The following is a 21,521-nucleotide window of genomic DNA, read 5'->3' as shown; positions in this document are numbered from 1 at the left end:
TACAATATTTAAAGCAGGATTTCTTGCTGGACGGTTTCCTTAGACTGGATTCATTTTAGCTACTTAAAATTGCACTTTTTGTCTGGTGCCATATATTTTAAAAAATCTTTTTTGTTCTGCTGTCATGCCTACCCGAAGCAACAACTAAAAAGTCCACAGGGATCAAAAACCAGAAAAATCAAGTTCCAGAAAAATCAGGCCATTACATCATTTATTGATTAAGTGCTAAAAATACATTGAAAGAGGAACAAAGTGATTATAGATCTTGTTTTTCAGAGGACACAGCTCTTTTATATCAGAAATACTCCTACTGGGGTCTCAACACAAATGAAAGGGCTGAACGAAAACACTTGAGATGAGGGTTGGTTGGAGGACTATGCTATCTGTGTGACTCAAAGTGTGATTATGCATTAGTTAATAATGATAATGGCACTTCCATGAAGTGCAGACCTTCTCGTGGCTTTGATTAAAATGAGGCCAAAAGGGAACCAAGAATGGTCATCTCTCAAAATGTCCTAAACCCATGCAATGTCTTCAGTATAAAACCTGACATTCAAGAAGAATATTTAACACATAAACTGCTACTGCGTTTGTCTTTTAAGTTGCTCTTAATTTACTAATTATATCTCAGATTATTAGGTTTTTAGCAATTTGGCACAGGCTAGCAGAAGACCAAATATTATCAGCAGTTATGTTAGTGATACCCTAGCCCCCATGTTGCCCAGTCCACTAAAATAAATATGTATGTATGTTATCTGTCCAGTAGATGGCACAATCTAACTTTAAAGCACAAAATGTCTCCAGTCTCTTTACTTTGTGTGGCTGTGTGTCTCAGTGCAGACGCAGGATAAGCAGCTGTAATATAAAGGCAATATAACTACTCAAAGGGAATCAATGAATAAATTAACCAAAGCTTTGATGAATATATCAATTAAGCCTCACACTGACTACCTGTATGAATGAACTGGACAGAAAAGAGTCAAACTGAACGCCTCCCTCCATCTCTCTCTTACACACAAACGCCTTCTTGTGTAACTCTATCCTCCTCTCTCACTGCCCCCTTCCCTCCCTCTCTTCACATCTCTCCCTCTTCCGTTTTTTTTTTTAATTCTTTACAGCCCACCAGAGGCTGTGAATGGTAGACAACTCATCGCATTTCGTTCTACTGGCGAGTATCACACCAGTCAGAGTGTGGGGAGGCTGAGCAGAGCGCACAGCTACAGTCAGCGATCCTCAGATGTCATGTAAAGTAACTGGCAGAACAGTGGAATTTTTTATCTGAGAGGATGATGACTGTGCTTTAAAAGCACTGAAATACGCACGATTCCTTTTCTTTTTATTCATAGGATTTCACGTGCGCGCTAAAGTGGCCATGGCGCATTTTACGCACTGCAGGTAACCAGTGTTTTGGAGGCTAAAACAATCAAAAGCATGGATTAAACTGCAAGTATTTTCCCACTTTCTTCAGCAGAGCTGAAATGGCGGCACTTCGTAGAAAATTTGGCGAAGACTATCAGGTGGTTAACACAAATCGGGCTTCATCTTTTTCTGCTCCGGTCAAGAAGAAACGCCAGCGTTTCGTGGAGAAGAACGGTCGCTGCAATGTGCAGCACGGAAACCTCGGCGGAGAGACCAGCAGGTACCTCTCTGACCTGTTCACCACTTTGGTAGACTTAAAGTGGCGATGGAACCTACTGATCTTCATCCTAACTTACACCATCGCATGGCTGGTCATGGCATCGATGTGGTGGGTCATTGCGTACATCAGAGGAGATTTAAATCATGGCCACGACTCATCCTACACCCCCTGTGTGGCCAATGTTTACAACTTCCCCTCAGCTTTTCTGTTCTTCATCGAGACTGAGGCCACAATTGGTTACGGCTACCGGTACATTACGGAGAAGTGCCCGGAGGGTATCATCCTTTTCTTGTTCCAATCGCTGCTGGGCTCCATAGTGGACGCTTTTCTCATCGGTTGTATGTTCATAAAAATGTCCCAACCCAAGAAACGCGCAGAAACGCTCATGTTCAGTCAGGACGCGGTGATTTCTCTGCGAGACGGCAAACTATGCCTCATGTTCCGTGTGGGCAACCTGCGGAACAGCCATATGGTGTCCGCACAGATCAGGTGCAAGCTTATAAAGGTAAGCTTAATATCGACACACTCTGCTAATGACAGAAGAAGCGAAATCTGCAAGTGTAAGAGCAGTTCGTTTTAAACCACATCTTCTTTCATCAGTAAAGCAAATCATGACTTTGAAATAGTGAAAGTTAACTACATTTCATCTAACTTATTAGACTCCCTGCTGATACACTGGAGCTTCAGCAGCACTGCCTTATCTCATCAGCGTGGAGCACTTTCTTTGAAGGCTGGCATCTCGTTTTTTTTGTTTGTTTTTTACTTTCCTTAAGCTTCCACAGTCATTTATTTTAAGCGTGACTGCACACTTGAATGACAGCTTGCATCGCTGAATCTCTAACCTAAGCCCACGAGGCCAAAGACAAGCTGCAAATTGCTCAAGTATATATCAAGTATATATGGTGAAGCTGAGCAGCAGCCAGATGGGTGCCTCACAAACCACTGAAATTAGAGAGAAAAGACTGTGTTGTCTTTGTGGGGAGGGCTGCAGTGTGCATGGTCCCTACTGTGTCCAGCATCAGCTCCGCTTCAACTGGCGACACATGGGCAGATAGAAGTGTATCAGTAAGCAGATTTGACAGACAGATGCCCCTCCCCCTTGTGTTTGATAGAAAGTTAGGCTCAGTGAATCAGTAGGGAGCTGAGATTGACACACCACAGCAGATCACTGGACTCAGTAAAGCAAACCTCTGGAGAGAGAGTGTTAAGACATAAAAAGTATTTAAGGTGATGCATTTAAAAAAAAATTTCCTTTCTGAAATGTAAAAAGAGTTAGGAAGCACTGCAGTGCCATTTTGGCATCAACTCAGCAGATTTTGGGAGAATACAGCTAATAAACCTCAAACTCTAAAAACAGGCAGCAATGCAGAAAATTGCCACAAACAGCACCAAGGTTGACAGGCCCCCCCTGTGTTAATTATCGTAATAGAGCTCCATTCAGCCACATCCATGTTCAATGTGCAAAATGGGCCATAAAGAAGACAAACAGCATTAGAGAGGTGCTTGGAGCTTGTTTATGTGTGTGTTCTCCTCCGCACAGCCACATCGAGCACAGCATTGGTCAGCTTAATGATGCATGCAGGGAAAGAGGGAGGCAGGGAGGACTGTGCTATTCCACAGTTACAAGCATGGAGAAAGTGAACAACCCCATAGGCAGAAAGTAAAATTGCACATGTTTGCGATGATTTCACTTGCCTCCCTTGTAAGACTGAACCATAGGCTTCTCTCCACCTGCGTAATACACCAGTGATAGTGTGAACTGCAGTACATCAGTACACTGGAGCTCAGTGTTAAATTAAGTAAGTTGAAACTGAAGGCAGTTTTTTTTTAATAACATGGGTATCCAAAACTTAACAAACAGGATTGTCAATGAGATTGGAACAGACATGACATCACTAAAAATAATGGAAACTCCTTTTTTTTATTTTATTTATTTTTTTTAAATAGAGCTGAGGTAAAATCCATTTGCTTCCTTTCCGGACTGCCAGAAATACAATCAGCATATATTCCAAGACCTATGCCAACCCCACATCCTTTTTACACTCCCCCTCTCTGTGAAATACAATAAATACAGCATCCACTGTGTGCTTCTTAGATTTTTTTTTTTATCATTTTTTGCTCGAGGGCTTTCTGGTCTAACCTTATTCTTTCGCTTCAGAGACTCTCTTACCAAGACAGAATATTTGTAGCAGCCCTGCCAGAGTACACACAGACACAAAGAAAAAAATAACAGTCAGGTGAGTCATTGCACAGACCACAAGCCTTGTTTAGGATTTACATATGTGTAAATATTTATCATCAAATACAATGCTGACTTAAACTATTGCCATAGTAGTATTGTTTTAAGTTGGATGCCTTTTAGTGCAGTCCCTGTATAGAAATGTTGGTGGTGCTGTTGAACTGCAGCCTTTTTTAAGTCTTGCCTCATCATAAGATACCCAAAGACATTAGTGGCAGTGGAATCATTTAACTTGTTTAAAAAGAGTTTAAAAGAGAGGCAGAGTTTAAGAAACTAAAGTGAAATACACGAACAGCCCTCAAACTTCAGAAATCAAAACAAATGTTTTTACACTGCATCAAAATTCAACTTCAACTGTAAATCTCTATCATTTGAACTGCAAGCGGAAACATAGTTGTATCAGTGGGGTTCAAATACTAAAAACTATTGCAGATTTATCTGGAAAAGCTTTGGACATCTACATAAATCAACCCATAAAGTTTGTGCCTGCAATACGATGTTCGTTACTCGTAAGTCTTTCTAACTGAGGCGTTTTCTCTTGCTTCTCATAAACGGTAACTTGCAAACTTGTTAAGCACTCAACGCCTCATTTACATGCACAGATGTAATTGAGCAGGTATTTTCTCCTGCTGCCACCAGTGTGGTTAAAGTAGTTCATTTCCTTACTAAATCTTTTCAGTGCGCAGTATTTCTTACCGAACTCATTAAAACAAAAGAAGAAGTGGGACACCACAGATGACAACGATCAGCTTTCCCTCCACTCTGTATGAAGTACTTTAGCCGAATTGAATTTGAAAACACCTGCGTAGCTCCGTTTCCTGTGGGAATCAAAACAAGCATCAAACGAGATTTGCACAAAGCTGAACCAACTCCTTCATCCAGCGCTGCAAGGCATTTTTTTTATGTCTTTAAACAGTGGTGGGTTGTACCAGCACATTTCTCAAGGTTTCTATTATATTAAATAGCATCTTCTCGTGTTTGTAGTGTTTGGAGAACAATTAAATAAGAGAATTTAGGTGAATCCACAGACTCAGTCTTCACTTTACTCTTAAATCATTCCAGATTTAAAGTGCTTTTGTCAGCTCATTAAAATGAGAAAATAGAGAAAAGTCAGCATCAATAGCATTTTTTTATTTACTTTGTCTTCATCATTTAAATTTAGAACCATGCAACTGTAGGTTTGACTGTCAGAAGAACCATAAATTTTAATAAAGATTTTTTTTGCCCTTGTGTTGTTATGTAATGCCTTTAATCACTTACCATAAATATTACACAGACAGTTGGTGGAACTGATTTATTAGCCCCAAAATGAAAAAATATTAAGGTTAGAACTGGGATTAAGATGAAATAATAAAGAGAATATATTAAAAAAATATTGATTCAAATTAGTTATGCTGCCATTATTTATGCTAACAGTGAAGTCTGACTGAAATAAACACAATATAAATGCAGTGCAGGTAACACATTCAAATATCGTGTGCTGTGGCCGCTGCACTGATGGTAGTATCTGTGCACTGCAACATTATTTGTGCAATCTCTAAACGAACAAATACTGCCACCAAACTTTGAAATCAGAGTGACGGACAGACCAGCTGTGTCCCTGTCACTAGACAAAAATGTAAAAAAAATAATAATAAAAAACGGACGTCGCTTCAGATGAAGGCTCAGAGAAAAAGACGGTTCATTTTTTTCCTGCCTTGTGTTTTCATGAGAGGAAATAAGATGCAAGGGAATGACGCAATTGACTGAAACGCGGATACAATCAAGGGAATTGGGCTGTACCCCTTATGCATATGTAAAAAGAAAGGTAGAGTAGCCTGTTGTCAGACTCCCCAGTTGTCAAAGAACAAACGTAAGGTAGTAAGTAACCTTATTTCTGCTTTATTTTTTTGTCCTTTTGTACTCTGCCAACTAAAATACACTAAATACCACACAGAAAAATCACATATCAGTCTGTCTCACCTCCTACTGGAATTCATGGACACACTGAGCCTTCATTTGAAAAGCGCCTTGGGCCATCAGCTCACACCTACGTGCAAAATTTTTGGTTTTCCCTCTCATTTTGGTCATGCCCAAGAAGCCAAAGAGAGGTTTGTGGCTCGTATTAGCTGAGGGGAACACTGCTCACTGCTTTCTTAAGCCAAGAAGAAATCTGTACCGCACTGAGGGACAATCTAGCATAATCTTTGTTAGGTAAAGTCAAAAATCAACATTTAACACAGTGTGTTTGTGATGTTCAGACAGGAAGCAGCCTTCTGATTATCTTGTGCCATATATGCTGTTTCTCTTAAAAATTAGAATTTAAGGGATTTAGCTCAACTTGCAAAAAGTTATTGCTGTTGCTGCTGTGTTTGGAAAGAGCCCTGCAGTACTGCTGTGGATGATCACTGGACATGGAAAAAGGCCTTGAATCCCTGCATTATAAAAGAAATAAGGAAAAGACTGACCAATGACAGCCAACATTTAAAGTCCCACCATAAGCAGCTGAAATGCAGCTTTGGAAGGCATCCACGGCAGCCTCAGAGGGCATCCTGGTGGAACATCCAAGCTGAAAATATGACTCTGGTGTAGCTGTGAGGGCGGGAGGCGGGTGTGAGTGTGTAGGACATTGATTGAAAGAGATGGAGAGCAGTGAAACAGCTGGGTAGAGCCTAGCAGATTTTTTTTCTTAATATTTTCACTGTATGAATGGTGCCTTCTATTTCAGAGATATACAAGGGAGTAAAATAGTCGTGGCTGTATATCTCCTCAGAGGATTGCATAGCAGGTTACACAGGCACTAGAACTGGAATTGATTTCCATTTTTTTTTCTAATAAGAAAAGACTCAATTATACTATCAGGCTGCAGAGGGCTGGAAAAAAAGACCTTGAATCCCTGCATGTATTGATGAGCGAGTCCAAGAGCTGGAAAGTCTGCTCTGTTCATGTTTCTCGTGTGTTTGTATTCTATACTATAATAATTTAGTCCACACAGGACAAAACATTCTGATATAGGAGTGTGCATTCTCAAATATACATAAGAACATATAGATGTACAGCTTGGATTCCTAAGGTTTATTTCTGAGGCATTTGCTATGGCTCTGGATCTGTAATGCGAAGTTTTTCTTTCTTCTATCAGGGGTAAAGCACTGGACCATTATTTTTGCATAAATACAGCATCTTTAGGCTCCTAACAATACTAAAAGCATGAGCCTTGTTAAAGAATTTCCCACACAAGAAGAACTCACAGGGTGCACGCTGACAACAAACACACAGTTTGGCCAAGAACATTGTGACACCGTATCTGCCAAAGTCACAAAGTTGCCACATGGAGAATTGAATCGCTTTCCAACCTGGTCTCAGCGTTTCAAGCTACACCTAATCTTGTCTCATTTTAATTTTAGCGGAGCGTAAGCCTCTACAGTGACCTCATCAGTATGACTTTACATGCCTCTGTACTCAGGCAAATGTGGCAGGTTGTTACTTTCCAGTACGCTCTCTACTACTACTGCATATTTTTACGCACCGAGAAAGCAGCAAAGCATCCTTTGGTATTATCTCCACGTTAAGATTTAGCAATAAACTAATTATGAAGCCGTGTGCTGAGTCTAGTGTGGGAAGTTGGAGAAGAGGCGAGGTGTTGGAGCAGTGGAGGTCATGTTGTCTCGCTGTGTCTGACTTCACTGCCAGAGGCTTGAGATTGGATCCCAAAACTAATTAAAGTGAGCTATTTGTTAAACGGTGCACAGTGTACAGTGGAGCAGCCACATGCAGATGCAGCATAAAAATATAAATACCACTTTTTTACAGGGAATGTTCAAAAACGTGAACATGTTTCAACAATCGCCCAAAATTAATCTCAAATCTCAGAAGATTTTTGATTTTTGAGGGACTGCAGGGGTGTACTACAATTCAACATTAATGGGTCACATGAGTCACAAAATTGGCTCTTTCTTAATTTGGCTTAACCAACGTGCACCTCTAACCAGATTAAAATCAGGTGTAAGCGCCACATTTTCAATAACTAAAAGAATTAATTTCCTAACAATAAAATTTCTCATGCTTGTACGCAGAGCCCGTTAAGCTGTATGTTAATAATGCCACAAATGAAGCTGTGCAGTAAAGTTAGAGCAGAGCAAACGCACTGCTTATGTTGTCATGGGAATTTATTCACAATTCGCAGCAAAGCCCATCTTGCACTGCTGCAACTAACAGAACACAGATTAGAAGACTAATTAGTTTATTAGTATGTACTGCAGAGAATTTCCAATCAATAAAATTAATTTTACTTTGATCTGGTCCAAAACTAAACCAATTCCCATGTCTCCTTCATTAAAGGATAGTGTTAGACCTAATATGCTTCTTTAAGTCTTATGTTTAAATGGACCAAGCTTAAAGTTTGAGTGCTATTGTGCACGTTAGAAATGAACGGCAGCATTAAGATTGCATTTAGTGTGAAAATAAAAACATTAACTTACAAAATTTCAAGATTAACATCTTTCTGCCATCATTCATCTCTTGATTTACTTGCAGCGCTGGAGTGAAACACCAACATCAATCTTCCCCTGTTATGTAGAAGAGAGCCTCTATTAACAAAAAAACCCCAACAACTTCACGTTTTGTTGAATCAGCTAAAGAAAGCAAAGTCTAGTTATAGTGAATAACTTTGTAGTACAGCCCTGAGTAGGTGTCATCTTTGGAAGCTTTTCAGTTGATCTGTGCACAATAGCTGGTCTCACATTATCAGGATGAGCCGCATTTTTCTTGTGCCTCAAGACTCAATTATGCGTGTCCGATTAATGCGCCCATGTGTGTTTGAATAGCTTTCTTTCAGTTCTATTATGTAAAAAGTACACCAACAACAAAAATATGCAGTGTCAAAGAAAAGTAACCTGGACCTTACCCTCGGTAAAACATGTTAAATAGGAAAACTCGCCTCTTCTCAGTTGACATTTTCACACTCAAAAAAAGAGCACCTTTAGACAAACGCTCTCTAAAGTGGATAAATCCACCACATGCTGGTCTCACAATTCAATTGTGTAATAGTGTGCCTGCTCAACTCAGTGAGGTTTCCCCTCTGAGCTCTTTCATTAACAGATCACGCAGAGGTGTATTAAACTGTATTTGATTATGATGTAAAAAGCGATTTACAGTAAAGCAGAAATGGCTGCTTGACCGCTTAAAGGTAGCTTTTAGGCTATATAAAAGGAGAAAAGTAACACATTTAAATAGGAAAAATTAAAACATCTTGGTGACGATGGTGCAACAAAGGTTTGATATTCTGCAGAGAAACTGAGCCGTCTTTTATGCTTTTACCAGAGGCTGGCTACATTAAGCGATTCTGCCTTTCAACAGCTGAAAGTGTAGGAAGATGCAGACATTCATTTTAAACCCGTTCATAAGCAGTCTTAAACACAAGCCGTTGTTTGCAGTTGCAGTCTCGTTTGTAAGAGCAGAAGAACACCATGCAGTCTACCTCGGGTTGTTTTTCCCAATTAATTTAACTTGTGATTTAACTTTTCTAATTAATCTCACTCAGTCTTGGCTGAATTCGCTTGGATGAAATGTTAACCAAGGCTATCTTTTCTAAATCTAATGACTAGGCTGTGCATAACTTGCAGCCTGAAAGCGCGCATGATTTGGTCGGACTGTCGGCCGGTCGATCTGATTGCCTATAAGCACCTCCACCCCCATCTCCACTGAGGCTGCTGATTGATGAGGGTCTGGCCGAGCAGGAGTGGAGTTGAGTAGGAAGATCAGGACCCTTTAGGTCTAATCAGTTTTATTTATCACCTGTCTTTATCCATGAGCATCATTCACGCCACTGAGACACTTCCACTGCAAGCACAGAGGGAAAAAAAAAACGCCTCGCTTTTCTAATGATAATGAGTAGCTGAGTCGTTGATGGGCATGGTGAGCAATCAGACGTGACAGGTAAAATTTCAAAGAGAAATGTGTTCGTGTGCTCATCCAGTGCTTCTGCTCCCCAAAAATATTGTGGAGAAGAAATAAAAACAGTTCCTGTCTGACTATGTGAGAGCTCGGAGAGAAAAATCTGTTGATTGGTTGAAACAGCATGTCAGATTTACAGGAGAAAAAAAAAGTCGACAAGCTCAGCTATCTCTGGATCTTTGTGCAAGAAGGAGTCTAGGAGAGTGCCAGGGGGCCTTTGTAAGAAGCTTTGCCTGTCAATGTTTGCATACAGTCATCCATCTTTTTAATCTTAAGCGACCAAGACAGAAAGTGAAAAGAAGAATTTCCCTAAGCTAGCATGAGATAACCCTCAAAGGAGGAACAATGCCAAATAGTATTCAGTGGCCTGTAAGCACCTGACAAGTGAACAATGCCCGCTCGACACGAAAGTCATTCCCCGACATAAATCCAGACGAGCATCTCATTGATATTCACAGGAGATAGAAATAGAATGCAGTGTTTTCTGGCAATGCAAAACCTGTTTACTCACACCTTATTCACAGTTTGCATCTGGGAGATAGGACAATATCACCAGCAGGTCAGGATGAAATTGGACTTGGACTAGTAACTGTAGCGCGGGGGGCGGGAAGTACAAAGAAGCACACTAAAAGAAAATTTTCATTAATTAAACTTATTTATGCAGCACTTCAAACTCAGCGGTAGCTACTTTATTATCTAGTAAAAACGAATACAGATTCTAACAATAAATCATGTTTATAGACATGCTGTTTAATATGCACGGTTGTTTGGAGTTTGGATTAATGATTACCTGCTGCAACATTTTGAGATAATTTACACGAGGAAAAAAGTGCAGAACCATCTCTGTGCACCGTCACATTAGCTAAGACTAATATGCAGTCTATGTGCATGTATCAGAAAAATTACCTGATGACATTTTGTTAAACTAGTCAGCATCAGTGTTTCAGATAAATATGATGGCTGATGTATCGTCTTTGGATTATTTTATAAACAGTTTCTGCTTTTACTTTTGTTTTCCCATTCGGTATAATCCCTTGATTACCTACATTCACGTCATGCTCAGTTATAGCTTAGCTAGCCTAAAAATAGCCTAGTTAACTTTAAACTTCATCACATTTAAAGAAGGTACCAAAAACCAAGAGAAACGCTCAAGCAAAGTGTATTTTATTCCATAAACTTTATACTATACATGAAAAAAGTGTGCTTATGTGTTTAAGCTCTCTTGAAGACATGTTCATCTAATGGCCCAGACACAGGAGAATAAAAAAAAGAGGGCAGAAATTTCCTTTGTAGTTTTTAGATGATTCCAATTAATTTCTTCACATTTAGCAATCTAAAAGTACTACAGCAACCACTTTCAATCGCAGTGTGGTTGCATAGGTCCCCTGGTAAAAGGTAGACTGTCTCCAAACAGTCGTGGTTGGATTGGGCCTGATTGTAGTCACCTTTAGACTAATGAAGGTCTGCTAGTAATTGCTGATTTATAACAGACTGCAAACACTCTGCAATCAATATATGTAATATGGTAACTCCACTCAACTGATCGTATTCTAGTTATATACATAAAAGCAAGACTGCTTGAGTTACTGTCTGATTCTGCTGTTAAAATGATGTCCTGGAGCAATGACATCACTAATTTCTGTTTCAAATCTTTGAGATTCTGGCTGGACTCTGAATGTAAGTAGTCAATGCGTATGCAAACGGCAACAAAATTGCAACGGACAGCAAGAGATTTGTAAATTTCCACCGATTTATCACTGTTATCAGAAAAAATTGAATGGAATTGTAAACTTGACTCCTTCAATCAGGAATTGATGGCAGAGTCTCTTATTACCACTTTATTGCCATTTTGATGCACCACAGTCGCTTAAAAGGTGGCAAATGACTCTAAGTGGTCACAGACCCCATTTTTAAGCAACCATTTCAAAGGAAACATGACTTCAAGTTCATTGCACAGAGTCACAATAAAGGTTGTTTGTGCTGTGGTCTCCAACTCCTGTTTTCTGTCGAGCACCTGTAGCAAGACCGGCATCAGCACATCACCTGGTCTGGTTTATTTCAAGGCCAAATAGCACATTATTATTTATTTCCCTACTGTTAAGAAGTGGGATGGCTGTAGCTCAGATGGTAGAGCAGGCCAGCTAATAACCAGAAGGTTGGTGGTTCGATCAAAAATATCCTTGGGCAAGATACTGAACCCATGTTGCTCTCCGATGCATCCATCGGAGTGTGAATGTGTATGAATGTTAGATAGGGAAAACTTAACAGCTTAGAAAAAGTGCTCGTGTGCATGGGTGTGATTGGGTGTGATTGGGTGAATGAATTAGTTGTATAAAGCGCTTTGAGTGATCAGATAGAGTAGAAAAGCACTATATAAGAACCAGTCCATTTACCATTTACCAGAAGTATTCCCTGAACGCTGAACCTTTCAGCAGCTGTCTGCTCTCAGATTTAGGTTTACATATCTGCAACTTCAGCTACTTTTAGCTACATTCCAAACACCACAGCCCCTCTTCATCTCTCACTCCTTTTCTTTTGCAAGTTGAAAGCAGAAAGTTTTCTCTTAGATAAGTGTTTAGGCTAAGCATGCAAATATATTTCAACAGCTGTGTCTTTAATTTAATGTGCTCTCTTCAATCAGCTGGTGACCGGTGGGCTGAAAACATCAACAACGAGTCTGCAGACTGGCTTTTTAACCAAATCATGGAGCAAGCATCTGCTTAACTAGCTAACTCCAGTGGATAATTTCTATTCTAGTGAGAGCAAAATTAGTGGTTACTCATTTGGTTCAGAGTCAAAACAGAATGGCTTAGATCAGTAAACAGATGACCCAGCTAGGTTAGGGGTGTGTTAAGCAGCATACAAATGGCCAATTTCCAGTTTCATTGGTGTTCCGGACAGGGGTGAAAGAGGGGACTGTCTTTTAGGGAATAGTGTGTTGATTATTATTAAGATTCACAACAAGAACAAAAGATCCAGAAATGGCAGAAAGCATTACACAGAAGCTGGTGAGGCTGTGTGGTAGTCTGTGTGGGAGTTCATTATGAAGCTGCGTGGAGCTGAGGTGGAGGAGTAGTTTGTGCTGTTAGGTGGGTGGCTGGTGAGTGACGCATCCAAATAATTGGTTTGAGGTAAAATAATGACCCAAAAAAAGAGAGAGAAGAGTAGAGAAGGCAGGGTGTCATATTAAAGAATCTAAAAATTAATCTGTGAAAAGAGTAAAATCATCTTTTTGCAGATTATTTTTTTATTGGAGTTAATGACATTATTTCACTTTAAAAGGAGTTTACTTTAAGCATCTTTTTTGATAACGGACTTTAACTGAGCTCTACGATGCCAAAGAAGATATTGTTCCTAATTATCTTAAATGTGGATTTTTGCCAAAATAATCTTTGATTCTCAAGACTTTTTTTCCCCACCCACACCTGTTTTTATCTTCCCTTCCTACATTTTTATAGCTATGAAAATATTTCACATTAATTATATATTGAAGCTTTTGAAAATCGGAAAGCCTTTTTGCTGGGAAGCAGGATGTCAGAAAATGTCTTGAAATTTAAAAGACTTTGTAATAACAGGTGAAACAGACTGCTAATTGAGAAAATGTGAAGAGAAAAGGTGAACAGATTGATTAGACAGAATAAGACAGGAAAGAAGAAAATACATCCAGGACCCCGGTGCTGAGCTCTAACATCATCTGGGCAATTAAATGCTTCCGCACCAGTTAACGCTCTGTGGGCAAGTCCTGTCCAAACACAGCTGTCTCATACGTCTGCCTGCAAGTTCTCCTAGAAATCAATGTGAAGCGCAAAGTCTGTGGAGATGGCAAACAAGATAGCACAGAGAGAGAGTGAGAGAGAAATCTCTTTCATCACTTTTTTATGAGCATTATATATTTTAAGAGAAACGCATTTTCTCACCTTTGACTCATGAAATTTTGGAACACTTATTAATTTCATGAAAGTATTAATATTTCTACATTCTATCAGTCTGCTTTTAAAATATCAGTTCAGTCTGGACCACTATACTCGAATTAATTGATGTTATTTCAATCTGCTGTCCTTTAGATTTGAAGGTAGACATCAACTACAAAACCCAGCACAGGAGAAAGCAGGCAGCATTGAGAACAGCATGAAAGGAGTAGTTGGAGCAGAAGTGGGTTGAAGAGCAGTTTGCAGATGGGCAGAAAGCACAAGCATGCTAAAGCAGCTTAAATAGTTTTTCACATACAGCAGCAGGGGACTAATTACAAATGAGGTACTTAACTTGCCACAGAGGACACTTTTCCATTGGACTTGTAATACTGGGCATTTTAACATTGTCATTAAGTACTTATATCCAAGTAGAGTACAAAAATATTTCATTTATAGGTGGACAGAAGAACTGAATTGACTTTTTAAAGACTACATGAATGTAATTATCACTCCCCTGTCTCTTTCTTTTATTTTTGTACCTTTTTGTTTCGCTTTCTTTACACTTTCCTTTGTTTCCGTCTACTTATGTGTGACTTTTATCTTTCAGTCTCGTCAGACACCTGAGGGCGAGTTCCTGCCTCTGGACCAGTGCGAATTGGATGTGGGCTTTGGAACGGGTGCAGACCAGCTCTTTCTGGTATCCCCTCTCACCATTTGTCATGAAATTAATCCCAAGAGCCCCTTTTTCGACCTATCCCAGCGCTCTCTCATGAGTGAACAGTTTGAAATTGTCGTTATCCTCGAGGGCATCGTTGAAACTACCGGTGAGCAATCTTACATATCATTTCTTTAAACTGTGTCCTTCCCCATTCCCATTGTTTGTTTTCTCTCCCCACTTTACTCACTCCCAATCTAAATGTAAAGTCCGACATTAATAACAAGCCACATAACGCTCCTATCAAATAGATACTCATAATCTGGAATCTAATTTCCCCACCTTCCCAGTTTTGCATATTTGAACAGCACGAGAACTGGAGAAACCAAGGATGACATCAACACATGAGAATGACATACTGATTGAATTTCAAGGGATATTTTATTTCTGCAGAATTAGTTTATGTCTACTCTATGCATAATAAAACCCTGTGGTCATAGATGCGTGTGTCACTTTGATGAATGAGCTGAGGTTTTAGTTGAAGTTCCACTCTATTTTTCACATGACAGCTGAGAGCAGAAGTAATTCAGAGGGTGTGAGACACTGGTATAAAGCCGCTGCTGTAAGCTACAGGCAGCCATGCTGGAGTACCCTCAGCAACAACACAGATCTCTCTGTTGCATATTTAACACAATGATTCATCCCAAAAGTCCAATACAAATAAATCCATCCTCTTTTCTTTTCAGCCGTGCTTCTAGGCATCCCCCCATAACCCTGCTTGTGTCACTGTTGTAGGAGAAACCATGGAGCTGAATAGGCTTAGAGCAGAAGGGAAGGATCAGCGGGAAGCGAGAAGCCAGGCAGGCAACACGGCTGTGCTCTGTTGATAACACCATTAAATCAGGGTGCAGCTAGAAGTCTAGTGTCGCAGTGCACAGCACTCGGAGCTGAGGAGTAGAAGAGGGAAGCCCTGGAAGTGTCACCTACAATTGTCCACAATATGCTGTCAACTGTATGGAAAAGGAATGCTTAAAAATAATAACAACAATAAAAAATAAGCATATTTTTAAAATGTCATTTCCATATGTGCATCTTCACACTAACCCATATCCCATTAACCCAAACACATTAACAGCTTCCCGGTACATCCAGCTGCTGCTGACACAGCTGTTCAGCTTGTTGATTGTCTCTCCTACTCATTTCATTTGCTTCAACCAGACTTGACAGATTACCATGCAGTGGCTCTAATTCTTGTCAGTTTTAGTTTGTGTCTTCAAGGCATTTTTTTTCTGTTTTCAACAATGTGACAAAACTACTTAATTTCATTGCTGATAAAAAAAATTCTGACAGCTAAAATCCGTTCCAAGCTCTCATTTAGATCTGATTTTAAACAACGAGTTATAGTTAGTAAGAGAAAGTAATGCATATTTCTATCCAATTTGGATAAATATGCATTAAGATTTTTAAAGTTAACAGGACAGCCCGCCAGGCTTGATGTGAAATACACCCAATAATTATATCTAGTCCCAAAAATTGGGCAGTAAAACCAAACACCAATAGATACGCAACAGGAGACATCTCAGCACATGTAACACAAATGTGTAGCAATAGAACAGGATCACATGGGTTGTCATTTGAACCCAGCATCACACAAGATCCATGCTGGTGCTGACTTCTGGCAACCTAATGAGATGAAAACTAAGAATGGCAGGATTTGTTAGCTCTATATAAAAAAGAAACTATAAAACTAAAGGGCAGTCAACATGGCATAAGATTTTTTTTGTTTGTCTTTTTAATGGTATATTGACTCCATCTTTAGGCTGCCCTTTGACAATATGCAGATGACGTGCAACTCTATGTAAATTTGCTAACCCTAACATAACACTCAGCAAATGATGTTGATGTACTCTCTAACCTCTGCCAGTGTCAGGAATTTTACATAAAGTCTTGATGTGCCGAGGGCTTTTATTTTTATGCAGAAAGCAGTAGACAGAATACCTAAAGTATGCTTAAATGATGAACCTTAACTAGCATGCCTGTCAGACTCGACCCAAAAGCTTCCATTGCATTGATATTACTGTTGTCTTGTGCAACTATAATCAACAGAAAGTTCAGTTATTTACTGGTAAGAAAGGAGAAAATGCTGGAAAATTATCCTAAACTTGCAACTGCAATTAAAGCTGAGCCTTAAGGCAATTAGAAAAAAAAATGCAGAAATGGTGAAGAGTTTCTGTGGATGAAGATGAGTCGTGTGCCTGGAATAGCATCAGGTTATGACATAACACAGAACATATCATCCCTCAGAGGGACTGGATCAGACTCCTACTCTTTAGCCAACTGTAGTGTTTCATAGAAGAGCTCAGGTTGTAGCAAAGCCATTGGATCAGAAAAAAAACCTCAAACTAAGTGATTATTGATCACGAATGACCTCCAACAAACATCCAAATGTCAAGAAAATTACTTTACAAGCCTGAGGTCAAATGGAAAACGTGTACACAAAGCAGACACACAGGCACCCCCATTACTAGAAATCTTTGCTTAATACATCATCTATAATTTAGGCCCTCCACCAGAGCATGATGAAAACTGATGCCAGTTTGCCAACAGATGATTTTCTTCTAGCTGGCTGAAGACTGAAGCTGCAATCAACACAGAGAGTTAAATAAAGACAAGTAAAGACAGAACACATGCCATGTTGTTTTGATGTAAGAGCATCACGATGGTCAGATTTAAATGAGCAATTATCACAACCAGCTTTGCCTAAACCATCTGCCAACTTTTGCCACCATTAATGGAAGAAAATGTGAAAACAATTTACCAGATCAAGGAAAGATAAACTTACAAAGCTTATGAAATCCAGGAAAGAAATATATGCCTATATATATATATAATGATCTTCATCTCACATATTCCATTACAGTACATCAGTATTGGAACATGGCATGCTTTGAAAATAAAAACATTAGGGTGTAAAAGCCTCTTGTTACTTTTATGAACTGGGAAATGCAATAGCCCTTTCGTGTGGGTTTATTTTAAATCTTCTAGTATGTGACTAAACTGAACTGGATAATCACACAGAGCAAAGCATGAAGCTGTCATCACAAGAAATAAAGGAGAGGGAAAAGAGATAGCAGGCAGTGATGCCGATCCTTCAGATTCCTCGTTATCAGCCTATAATTGTTTTGCTGGAACCCCATTTAATAGCAGTTATTAAAATTATTACTGCCGTCACTCTCTTCTAGGTATGACATGCCAGGCAAGAACGTCATACACTGAGGATGAGGTTTTATGGGGCCATCGTTTCCTGCCAGTAATGTCCCTGGAAGAGGGTTTTTTCAGGGTCGACTACTCTCAGTTCCACAGCACGTTCGAGGTGCCGACACCACCGTACAGTGTCAAGGAGCATGAAGAGAAGAATTCTCTCCCCTCGCCTCTGTCCACTCCTACCCCCGCACTGACTGAGAGCCACGGTGCCCGACGTGACCGCGTGTTTTCTGTGGATTGTATTAACACTACTGAGGAAAGGGGCCATCATGTAGGGACTGGGGTTCGACTTCCAAGCAAATTGCAGAGGATGAGTTCGTCAGGGAAGGAGGACCTTCAGAGGAAAGTGCTTATGCTTAGCTCCCAGCACTCAGAGAAGGCCTGCAGCACCGGAGACCTCCCCCTAAAGCTGCAACGTCTCAGTTCCTCACCTGGCCCCGAGGCAGCAAATCGTCTAGGGCTAAAGTCTCTCAAGGTGGGCTTTGAACCCATGACCCAGTCAACTGGAGACCTGTACCAACACAGCCTGCCATCCACGCTGTCCCCTGCTCCGGTTCCCATGCACAGCCCACTTCTTTCAGCCGGTGGGAGGTTGGAGGATAACTTGCCACCAAAGCTAAGGAAGATGAATGCCGACCGCTGAAATCCAGACAGTCCTGGACTATATCAACATACAGACAGTGACCTCTGACCACAAACACATGAAAACAAGAGTCAAAGACGTACTTTACCCTTGGAAGCTTTGATTAAAACAAAAAAAACAAGAGGTTTATTCATTTTTATTTCTTGAGACTAAATCTTTACTGGAATTACTGTGATTTTGTGCTTAGCAGAGGCTATGCTATTATTAATTTACGCTTTGGTACACACAACCAGAAAACACAAACTTTGAGCTTAAAGCAAACTTGATTATTCTGCAAGAGTTGTGCATGTATACACTAAATCCATTGTTTAATGTATGCACCACTACACTTAACTGTCAATCTTAGTTTTATCTAAATATAAATTATATTAAGATGATAATAAATGCTGTTTGATCTTTCTCTTTATTGTGTTTTTATTACCGTCCCCCCAGAATTTATTATGTTTACATTAAAATTTTTAGTGCTGCAATTCTGCCAAATATCAATAAGTAATCCAGCAGGGCGATGCAATTGTAGCTTTAATAGGCTGTTGTTAATGCCCCTAATTTTACCACTTTGGCAAGCGACACTATGCAGGAACAATCTTATAACTCCGTGGTGCATTAAGTGGATATCAGAGAGAGGGAGATGATAATGAGATACACTGCTGTTAAGATGGAAATATATATATTTATGTGTGTTTATTGGAGAATGGAAGCTGATTATAGATGACCTGTTATTGCAGACTGAGGAGGAATGTGGTCAGCTGAGGCATCCTGTTTAACAAGCATATCCAAACGCAGTGTACCGTCTTCACGCCAGTATATGTCAGAACACACGACTACACCAATTTGGTTAGTGGGGCTCATTGTTTTTTATCAACTTATGCAAACACAATAGATTTATTGAACTGTCATTCTGTACGTGGTCAGCATTTGTACCAAAAGCAGGTGAAATAGTAGATTGGAAGTGTAGGACAACCCTGAACACATAGGGGTTAATGAAATCCAAGTACAAACACACAACACAGCATGGATGCAATTAAAGAACAAAAACAAAATCATCATCATCAAATTCAGAGTCAGCATATCCAGAGAAGACCAAAGCCTCAATTTTCCTATTGCAAGGAAGGAAGGGAGGGAAAAGGATTTTTGACTGGCTTTAACAGTACGCACGAGGTCCCCCATCAATCTGCAGCTTCGACCACCCACTCACTTTATACAGAGCCTACATATGCTTCACACGCTCTATTCCTGTAATATAGCTGCACTGAGAGCTTTGAGTGCGCTTGTATGTTTGCTAACTACGTATGTGCTTTGCCACTCTTCTCATGCTGTGTATGATTTGCCAGAAGTGGATAATAATAGCTTTACTGGAAGAAAGAGTGTGATAAGTTAGGAGAAAGAAGAAAGTTCTGATGAGAGTGAGACAGCTGTGGTTCATTTTTTACATTTTATTTCACAATCTATTGATTGAATGATCAATAAAGTTGAAGTATAATGGTTTTTTTATGTAATAGGCTAATAAATATTAATAACCTCATATCGTATTCATGCATTCTTTAGCAATCATTTTTCCACCAACAGCTGAGAGCCACCCATAGTGCAATTATTACTGAAATTTGGAAAGGGGTAATTGAAAGACCATTTATAGTTTTATGTGCCAGTTTGAGAAAAATAGTCAAACTCAAATGAACTAATCCAGTTTCTGACTTTTAAGGGATTATGAATACCATACCATGTGCGACAAGAACAGAAATGTCCAAAAGTGACAGACTGCTTTTATTACGCAGCGTTATGTGCTGGTTTACTACTTCTTTGTGGTCCATAACTTAATTCAGGGGAATTCAATTATATTTATATAGCAACAAAACTGAAAACCAACAAATTCAGCACAGAGCCAAGGCCAAAACCAAAAGTGACACTCTATTTACTAATAAATAGAGTGTCATAAGCTGCTAACTGGGACAATAAACAAGTTCATTTGCCAAAGTGCTTCATCAAAGTTTCATCAGACGCTTATGGTTTCAAACCTGCCAGTTAACGACAATAGATTTATGGTATGCAACAGATCTACCATCAATAGTGGAAAAAGTTATCAATTCTTACATCTTGTTTGGATGGCGGTTTATTTATTTTGTTAGCCCAAATCAAACAGCAGAGAATAACATCCGAGTCCAACAAACTGAAGCTTACATGAATTATGCCAATTAAACAGCTGATTTGTGTATTTGTGTATTGTGGCCTGACAACTGTTACAGCATGTCACTAAGCAGAAAATTTGAGGAGTGAAACTTTGTCTGATTCACAAAAATCAAAATGACTGTGTTTTAAATAAGCAGTCCAAATTCCCTAGCACTGCTACAGTCACAAGATTGGTTCATGTCTTGAACCCTGATTCGTCAGTATACTGGAAATTAACATTTATACCAGGGATGATGAAAAGCTCCCACAAAAGCAAGAAATATAAAGAAAAATATAAAACCAAAATTAAGTCAACAAATAAAACAAAAGAATGTTCCACAGGATAAAAAGAGAAGGGAATGAGATTCACATGCAAAGAAATTATTTATGTCACAAAAATATGATTAAATATATACAACCTTCTTAACACACGCATAGATCCAATCACAAATATTTATTGTTTTTTATGTTACTCACTGAGAAAACGCCTTCTGCCACTCAACAGGCTTTCTGTCACAGCCACAGGCCAATGTAAGAACCTTCCAGCAGTGGCACTGTCATCGCTGCCACCTCCTCTGCTTATTTAAAGTAACATCTGGGCACATAGTTTTAGACAGTCAGAGGTGTTTTCTGAGGGTCTGAGCCTCTGCTATAATGACCCCAAAATTGATGCCTCCACATGTTAAAAATAACAGGAACATTAATACTTAATAACAAGACGAGGCAATGACAGGTTCATTAGTAGCCTTTCTCACTGACGTCTCCAAAATGCCTGATAATCTGCCACTGTCGTGTTCACATCAGCACAAAAATGAGGGGGTTGAAAATGTCCTAAATGACAAAGAACATCAATTTCTTTTCTATGAAAAAAAAGTAAATTAATTTGTTATTCCTATTTTAGATGGATTTGTTTGGGGATCTTTTGATGTATAACTGGTTCATTTATTAACCACAGCGAGCCAGTTGTTTGTGTTGTGCTGCACCAACTGTGAATGAATGGCTAATTAGGCCACTTGTGGTGTTTAAAAGGGAAACGTGCCTGACTGAACCACACGCATATGCATGTGCATCTGAAG

The 21,521-nt window shown here is 39.5% G+C and overlaps 1 protein-coding gene across 1 annotated transcript; it reads left to right on the top strand.

The window, feature by feature from the left end:
* The first annotated feature begins 1,128 nt into the window (after window positions 1-1,128).
* On the top strand, window positions 1,129-19,794 carry kcnj19a (potassium inwardly rectifying channel subfamily J member 19a). The gene is made up of 3 exons (XM_063472320.1): window positions 1,129-2,144; window positions 14,328-14,544; window positions 17,618-19,794. The coding sequence occupies exons 1-3, from the start codon at window positions 1,479-1,481 to the stop codon at window positions 18,280-18,282; spliced, it is 1,548 nt and encodes a 515-aa protein (XP_063328390.1). The 5' UTR covers window positions 1,129-1,478; the 3' UTR covers window positions 18,283-19,794.
* The last annotated feature ends 1,727 nt before the right edge of the window (window positions 19,795-21,521 follow it).

The sequence above is a fragment of the Pelmatolapia mariae genome, linkage group LG4 (assembly GCF_036321145.2).
Source record: "Pelmatolapia mariae isolate MD_Pm_ZW linkage group LG4, Pm_UMD_F_2, whole genome shotgun sequence".
Lineage (NCBI taxonomy): Eukaryota > Metazoa > Chordata > Actinopteri > Cichliformes > Cichlidae > Pelmatolapia > Pelmatolapia mariae.
Note: the sequence above shows the minus strand (reverse complement) of the source record. Positions and strands in the feature narration are given on the sequence as shown.

Excerpts from the sequence above, each read along its gene's own strand:
- kcnj19a (XM_063472320.1), top strand. The coding sequence starts at position 1,479 with ATGGCGGCACTTCGTAGAAAATTTGGCGAAGACTATCAGGTGGTTAAC. Across the intron at positions 2,145-14,327 it reads TCAGGTGCAAGCTTATAAAG|TCTCGTCAGACACCTGAGGG; the intron begins GTAAGCTTAATA and ends TTTATCTTTCAG. Across the intron at positions 14,545-17,617 it reads GGGCATCGTTGAAACTACCG|GTATGACATGCCAGGCAAGA; the intron begins GTGAGCAATCTT and ends ACTCTCTTCTAG.